Raw genomic sequence first — 8634 nt, 5'->3', positions numbered from 1 at the left:
TGAGGTTGATGACGATACGTAATGGGTCAAAACAGACAATATCTACTAGTAGTAGGCTTGAGCTGTTACAAATTGTATCAAAGCCAGACACGGGGCAATGTGTCAGCTAGGACGCTGAACCCCAAGAGGGGTGGATTGTGAGATCCCACGTCAATTGGAGAGAGGTACGAAGCATTCCTTATAAAGATGTGTAAACCTCTCCCTAGTAGACGCGTCGTGAGACTGACGGCGATACGTAACGAGCTAAAATAGATAATATCTACTAGTAGTGTACTTGGGCGGGTACAATCTCATTCACAACAACAGCTAGCATGTTAATCTAACATGTTAACCTAATCTCAGATATATTTCAGTCTCTCATGGTTCTTTAAGAAACGAAAAGTAAAGAAACAAAACAATAGAAAATGACCCAAATGAATGCATTCATGAGGAAATGGTAAAAAGAATGAAGGAAAAAAAAAAAAAAAACACCAAGGCTAAGGGACCAAGTGAAAGCATCATTACCACTGCCTGCATTCATGTTGTTCCTTAGTGGGCCTTTCATTTCTTTACTCTGTGATCCTTTTTCCATTTTTTTTATGTCATTTCCCGACTTTTTTGAAACTTCTTTTAGGGGGAATTTTTTCACCAATTGTATTGTATCATTGATTCTCCCAATTTTTCAGCATTTGGACCCACTCTCTACCACCATCTTCCCCATTGTTTCCCTTTCTTTTTCTTATAAAGAAAGGGCTCACTCAGCCTACTGTGATGATATGAAGAAAGTAGGCTTAGAAGCATAGGCTTTTGTGGGCTCAATATGAACATTACATGACTGCAAGGACTTGCCCACAAATACATCAATTTCATTGATATTGATATATACATATGCTTCCTAACATTCCCTATCACGCCTTACTGACAAAAATTGACATCTTGGATCATCCAATCGTTTATTCGTGTCTCTTTTAGAGCAAAAACTGTCTTTTAAAGCAGTGCTGATCCTAAGATAGACCCTTTGTCTGTAGGGTAGCTGAGTTCTATTCCTTTTGACCAAAAGTAAATTCAACTCTTCTCTCATATAGGATACGCTTTCATTTGTACTGCAGAAGCCGTATCAGCACATTTTGCAAAAGAAAAACACACAAAGATGGCTAAAGCAAGCAGCTTGCTTCTTTTTTCTAAAGCTTCTCATCATGGTCGTCACCACACAACACATTCTTCTAAATCTTCACTGCTACCCTTAACTTTTTCTTCTTCTTTCTTCTTCCTTTAGGCAACAGTGTTTCTGAGCTTTGCATTTTCTGTGGCATTTTGCTTCATCCAATGGAAAGAATCCTCTCTACTTTGGCAATGATTTTTATCTTATTTGCTTTGGCTTCTTCAGCTGAACAAGAGGCTGTGAGTTCAATAAAAACTGATGCTGCAGCTCTTCTTAAGTTCAAGGACATGATTGACAAGGACCCAAATGGAGTGTTGTCCAGTTGGAAGCTTGAGAACAATCCATGTTCATGGTATGGAGTTTCATGCCAATCCGGAAGAGCAATTGCTCTTGATCTGAGTGGTTGTAATCTTGCAGGGAATGCTCATTTTGATCCTCTGTCTTCTCTGGATATGTTGTTGGCTTTGAATTTGTCTACAAATTCTTTCATTATAAACTCAACTACTTTGCTTCATCTTCCTTATAATTTGCAGCAACTTGAGCTCTCTCTTGCCAAAGTTGTAGGTAGTGTGCCAGAGAATCTTTTCTATAAGTGTCCAAATCTTATGTTTGTAGACCTTTCATTCAACAATCTTACAAGCTATCTGCCTGAAAATCTTCTGTTTAATGCTAATAAGCTTCAAGATCTTGATCTCTCCTACAACAATCTAACCGGGTCGATCTCAGGATTAAGAATATATGAGAATTCTTGCAGCTCTTTGTTGCGCATTGAGCTTTCGGGGAATCAAATTGTCGGTTCGATTCCGAGTGGTATTTCGAACTGCTCGAATCTGCAAACGCTTGGTATGTCAAACAATTTTCTCAGTGGGGATATCCCCAGATCTTTAGGGGAAATCAGCAGTTTACAGAGGGTGGATCTATCTCACAATCAGCTCACTGGTTGGCTTCCTTCTGATTGGAGAAATGCCTGCAATTCACTTCAAGAACTAAGGCTTAGCTACAACAACATTTCTGGTGCAATTCCAGCTTCCTTCTCTGCTTGTTCTTGGCTGCAAATTTTGGATCTTTCAAATAACAATCTATCTGGTCCTTTACCGGATTCCATCTTCAAGAATCTTGTCTCTTTACAAAGCCTGCTATTGAGTAATAACATTATCTCTGGATCATTGCCTTCATCCATATCTCACTGCAAGAATCTGCAGCTTGTAGACTTAAGTTCCAATAGAATTTCTGGATTGATCTCACCAGATATATGTCCAGGTGCTGAGTCACTTCAGGAACTGAAAATTCCAGACAATCTCATCGTAGGAGGAATCCCACCTGAGCTCTCACTGTGTCCACAGCTAAAGACAATTGATTTTAGTTTAAACTATCTGAAAGGCTCCATACCAGCAGAGCTTGGAAAGCTTCAGAATCTTGAACAGCTGATAGCATGGTTCAATGGTTTAGAAGGGAAAATACCTTCAGAATTGGGGAAATGTAGAAACTTGAAGGATCTTATACTTAATAACAATCATTTAAGTGGTGAAATCCCCACTGGATTGTTCAGTTGTAGCAATCTTGAATGGATTTCACTCACGAGTAATGAATTAACTGGTGAGATCCCAAAAGAATTTGGTCTTTTGCCAAGGCTGGCTGTCCTGCAACTTGGAAACAATAGTTTAAGTGGGCAGATACCAGCGGAGTTGGCAAACTGCAGCACTTTGGTTTGGTTGGATTTGAACAGCAATAAGCTTACAGGGGAAATACCACCTAGACTTGGCAGGCAGCTTGGAGCCAAATCATTGAATGGGATTCTTTCTGGAAACACTCTAGTGTTTGTTCGAAACGTCGGGAATTCGTGTAAAGGAGTCGGGGGCTTGTTAGAGTTTTCTGGAATCAGACCTGAAAGACTACAGCAGGAACCAACATTGAAGACCTGTGATTTCACTAGATTGTACTCTGGTCCAGTCCTCAGTTTGTTTACAAAGTACCAAACTTTGGAGTACTTGGATCTTTCTTACAATGAGCTTCGTGGGAGAATACCAGAAGAGTTCGGAGATATGGTTGCCTTACAGGTTCTAGAATTATCACACAACCAACTTTCTGGAGAGATTCCAGCATCGTTCGGTCGCCTAAAGAACTTAGGAGTGTTTGATGCATCATATAACAGACTGCAGGGTCATATTCCAGATTCATTTTCAAACTTATCATTCTTAGTGCAAATTGATCTATCTTATAATGAACTAACAGGGCGAATTCCATCAAGGGGGCAGCTCAGTACACTACCTGCAAGTCAGTATGCAAACAATCCAGGACTTTGTGGAGTTCCTTTGCCTGAATGCCAGAGTGAAGACCAGCCGGCGACAAGTCCTAATGTAGATGCTGGAAAAGGAAGAACAAAGCCAGAATCAGTGTCATGGGTTAATAGTATTGTTTTAGGTATTCTTATTTCCATTGCCTGTGTGTGCATTTTGATTGTATGGGCTATTGCCATGCGTGCAAGACGAAAAGAAGAAGAGGAAGTGAAGATGCTTAATAGTTTACAAGCAATACATGCCCCTACTACATGGAAAATTGACAAAGAGAAAGAGCCACTGAGTATCAATGTGGCAACTTTCCAAAGACAGCTAAGAAAGCTCAAGTTCTCCCAACTGATAGAAGCAACTAATGGCTTCTCAGCCGAAAGTCTCATTGGTAGTGGCGGGTTCGGTGAAGTGTTTAAAGCAACACTAAAGGATGGATCGAGCGTTGCAATCAAGAAACTGATACGTCTTAGTTGCCAGGGAGACCGTGAATTCATGGCGGAGATGGAAACCTTAGGAAAGATCAAACATGGAAATCTAGTACCTCTTCTGGGATACTGTAAAATAGGTGAGGAGAGGCTGCTAGTGTATGAGTTCATGAAGTTCGGTAGCCTAGAAGAGATGCTTCATGGAAGAGCAAAGATGCAAGATAGCAGAATTCTAACATGGGATGAAAGGAAAAAGATAGCCAGAGGTGCTGCTAAAGGACTCTGTTTCCTACACCATAACTGCATTCCACACATAATTCACAGAGACATGAAGTCCAGCAATGTACTTCTGGACCATGATTTAGACGCAAGAGTTTCAGATTTTGGAATGGCAAGGCTGATAAGTGCTCTTGACACCCATCTGAGTGTAAGCACACTTGCAGGCACTCCTGGTTATGTCCCTCCTGAGTACTACCAAAGCTTCAGGTGCACAGCAAAAGGCGACGTCTATTCGTTCGGTGTCGTCCTCTTAGAACTCTTGACAGGGAAACGACCAACTGATAAGGAGGATTTTGGGGACACCAATTTGGTGGGTTGGGTCAAAATGAAAGTCAATGATGGAAAACAAATGGAAGTGATAGATCCAGAGTTGCTTTCAGTGACCAAAACAAGTGACGAATCAGAAGCAGAAGAAGTTAAAGAAATGGTTAGATATTTGGAGATAACCCTTCGGTGTGTTGAAGAGTTTCCTTCCAAAAGGCCTAACATGTTGCAGGTGGTAGCCATGCTACGAGAGTTGATGCCTGGATCAACTAATGGAAGCAGCAACAGTGCTTGAATCAGATTTTCTTTTTGTTCACTAAATCTGATCCAGCTTTACCAACATGAACTTTGTAATATTTGTTTGAGTTGCCTGTATTCAATTCTTCTTTTGCTACAACCACCGTCTCCATTATTCATATAAATAATAAGATAAAAGCTTTCAGACATGGAAAAAAATGAGTGATATTAAGCTAAGCATTTCATCAAACAGATGGTGCGCACAAACATTTTCACAGCATTAGTAACAAGTTTGAACCCATAAATCTTCTTCTTATAAAACCAGACCAAAAGATCAGCATATTAAAACAGTAACATGGCATCACAAGCTGAAGCAAACAACGTTTGGACCTATTTAGAACAGAAACAAATAACTTTCTATATGAATTAAGTAAAAAATTCAAAGGCATGTGAATGGTGGGCTCCCAGGGATATAAGGGCCCTCTTAATAGATGGAGACTGGGCTCTCAAAATCACCACTGCTTGGACTTCATGCAAAGTCCAAGAAATTAAGCTTAAACTATAGAGACTAATGGAGTAAGATGAGCATTTTAGGGTAATCTACTCCCTTGTTAACCAAATCATCACTACTGAGTCATTTCTAACCCTCTCCAAATCATTTCTACCCGTCATTTCTAACCCTCTTCTCATTACTCAAATCGAGAAATGAAAAAATTTGTCAATTATGAAAAAAAAAAGATTTATTGGACTATATCATGCCGGATATCCTACAATTTCGAGATCTAGTGCAAAAAAAATTATAATTGAGTTGGGTTCATTATTTCCGTTCATGTTTGTAACTAAATTTATTTATAATATATATAAAAGTTACATTTTTATAATATTTTTTTCATTAAAAAAGGAATGAAATTTAATGTGTATCTTTTTCCTCAAATATATGTTCATACTCTTTTATATCCACGTGTTACTATAAAAAGTACCTCATTTATTGAATATATAGAAAATTAATCCTTTTTTTTTTTTTTACATTCTTTTAGTATGTTTGAAGAAAAGTATTTTTAACTTTAACCCACCAAAAGATACCACTTTTCTTAGTAAATTATATATTAATTTAATGTAACTCTTTTTTATTATTATTATTATTAAAACAATTCTGCTGCACGAAATGCGTGTGGAAAATATTCCTTTAAAATATTTAATATAAAAGTGTAACAGAGATAACCTTACAAACAACATAGTCATACATGAACACGATTACTCTAACACTCGTTCCACAACATTAATCGCGACGCTGTCATCCGTTCATGGGTATCTTACCTTTATCGAAAAAAATAACAAGTAGAACCTATCATTTTAAAAACATTTATTCATAGTTGAATCTGTAGTACTTTTTTAGCCCATGTAATTAGAAAAAATAAAATATTATTGTAATAAGTAAAAAAAAAGTACTAATTTCTATTTATAATTAAACTATTTAAGGCAAAAATTGGGACTTTTTGCTTTAAATGATTCCAAGTTACTTTAGGCATCATTGATTTTGCCTCAAAAGGAGGATAAAAAAATTGATGAGCTTCAAGAATTTTATACCTTCCTCAAAATAATTGATTTCTAAAACACTATAATTACAAACATCAAATCTAAATAACTTTTTTTTTTTCTTATTAACATGTCAAATTTCAAAGAAGTTATTAATTAAAAAAAAAAACTAAAAAAAAAAAAAAAAAAAAAAAACCAACATTAACCAAAATAATAACAATTTCTCTTTTTTTAAACAACCCTCTATCATATTTAAAATTACATATTTGGTCATCCATATTAATTGTACTAATTAAAAATTAAATTCAAAATTTTGAATTTTTGGGTGCAAAATTAACTTTTAAAATTTAAATATATGAAAAGTGTAGATTGGTGTACATAATCAATTTCTTTGTGTGTTATTCTTGTATTTCATGCACTGAAAGGGCAAAAACGTCCATATAAATTAGGAAAATCCTATAGGCCTAGTTGGAAATTTAAACCCTACCTACTGCCCAACAATTAATGCCTTCATGATTAAAGGTAGAAGCCATATATATATATATATATATATATGTATATATATAAATATATTATATATTTGACTAAATAATTAATCATTATCTAAATTTTGTTTTCTTTTTAAAAAGTCATTTTCACCTTTTTAATGAATTTATGAACCAAAATCATTAATCTAATAGGCCAAAATAGTTTGATTTTCAAAATTTTCATGCATATTTAACTTTTAACTACCCTATATTAGCTTTTAATATATAGCTAATTAGTCCTTAACTAGCTCATATTATTTTGTGCAAAACCACGGGCGCCCGACATTCCCCTACAATCCCTACAACATGGTCACGTTACTTACTTCTTGCTTCTAAGAGTGAACACTATCCCCACAAACCAACACGAGCCATTTCAACATGTTTTATCTTAAATTGCTCTACGCAAACCATGCTTAACTCTGAAGTTCCTATGATCGAGGTATGATATAAGTAGCAACTTTCATTTCCTTTAAGTTTTTTTTAGTCATTCTATCTTCAAGATCACTCTCATTCAAATGTGGTGTACTCTTCATTTGCTTAGTTATCATACTTCCCTACTAATGTACGAGTCACACATGTGAAACGAATTAATCAATAAGTTAACAACAACCGACAAAGATGATGATTACAACATTTAAAATTTCAGAGGTATGATTGTGACTAACGTTATAATTCATCGACGACCAATGCAATTTCTTACCCTATTGTTTTTTTTTATATATATATATATATATATATATAAAAAGGTAAGAAGAAGCATGAAGTCAGTGGTGGAGAGGGTCCAAAAAGAAGAAAGAAGAAGAGAAGAAAATTCTACAAGGCTATAATGTAAAAGGGAAGTCTAAATTGTGAGGTGAAAATGAAAAAGGTAAAGAAATAAAAAGTAAAAAGGTAAAAAACATATGGTCCCAACAAAGTAAATTCAAAAGAATGACTCAAAAAACAAACCTTTTTCTTCTTCTTCTTCTCCTTCTTCCTCCTTTTACTTATGCACACACTTAAAATCATGAACAACAACATCAAAAAAAAAACATTAACTAACTTCCATGAACTGTTTAAGGAACACATAACCTTGTTTAACACGAATGTTACCAAAATAAGGAAAAAAAACACAGGGTTTGTGTGTGTTTGTCTGTGTGTTTGTGTCTGTGTGTGTATGATAGATTGATTTGGATATGGATTTTGGAAGAGTGAGAGGGACGAGTGACTGAGCATGAAGAAAAGCAAGTGTGGCACTGAAAAACATGGTGGTTTTTTAATAAGCATTTACGTTTTACAAAGGAACACAAATGCAATGAAAACGACCCAACAACTTTCTCTTTCCTTTTTTATTTTTATTTTTTTATCTTCCTATATATCTTTTTAAACCATTTTTTTTTAACCTTCTTTCCTTTTAATTTGCATTAGGATGGTCCCCAAAAAACAAGAAATAATACTGTGTTTCTCCTTCAACCCTCCATGTTTGTATGCCTATTTCCACTTATTTCAGACCCCTCCATTTATGATATGGGTCCATCTCCCCTCCCCCAAAAACCCATCTCAAAACTACACTCTTTTTCGGGTTTCCGTTTATCATTAAGTTTTGATCGAGCTTTCTTCTCTTTTGGGCTTTCCCTCAAAATTTTAAAATGCTTCTACTAAAGAGAGGTTTTCGTTCACCTCATTCACCCCTTGTTGACACTCTCAGTCTCTTCAGGGGTACTCTCGGTTGATAATACATTATAATAAAAAAGAAAGTTGAGAAAAAATGTTTGTTCTTCCAACACAATAATGAGTGATTCTTTTTATTATTGTACTTTTGAAGAATGCAAATAATGGGATTTTTTTCTTTGCTACTAAAAACCAACATAAATTATTAAAACCTAACACCTCAAGTTTTTCGTCCCTCGAGATACTGCAATAATCATAGCATACAATAATTCAATGAAAATCATGAG

General features: G+C 35.6%; 1 protein-coding gene across 1 annotated transcript; it reads left to right on the top strand.

The window, feature by feature from the left end:
- The first annotated feature begins 355 nt into the window (after positions 1–355).
- LOC111789313 (serine/threonine-protein kinase BRI1-like 2) lies at positions 356–4794 on the top strand. Its single transcript, XM_023670042.2, has one exon. It carries the CDS (start codon positions 1306–1308, stop codon positions 4690–4692), a length of 3387 nt encoding a protein of 1128 aa, XP_023525810.2. The 5' UTR covers positions 356–1305; the 3' UTR covers positions 4693–4794.
- Positions 4795–8634: the final 3840 nt, after the last annotated feature.

This window comes from Cucurbita pepo, chromosome 1 (genome assembly GCF_057944985.1).
Source record: "Cucurbita pepo subsp. pepo isolate OVF chromosome 1, ASM5794498v1, whole genome shotgun sequence".
In the NCBI taxonomy this organism is placed as follows: domain Eukaryota; kingdom Viridiplantae; phylum Streptophyta; class Magnoliopsida; order Cucurbitales; family Cucurbitaceae; genus Cucurbita; species Cucurbita pepo.
Note: the sequence above shows the minus strand (reverse complement) of the source record. Positions and strands in the feature narration are given on the sequence as shown.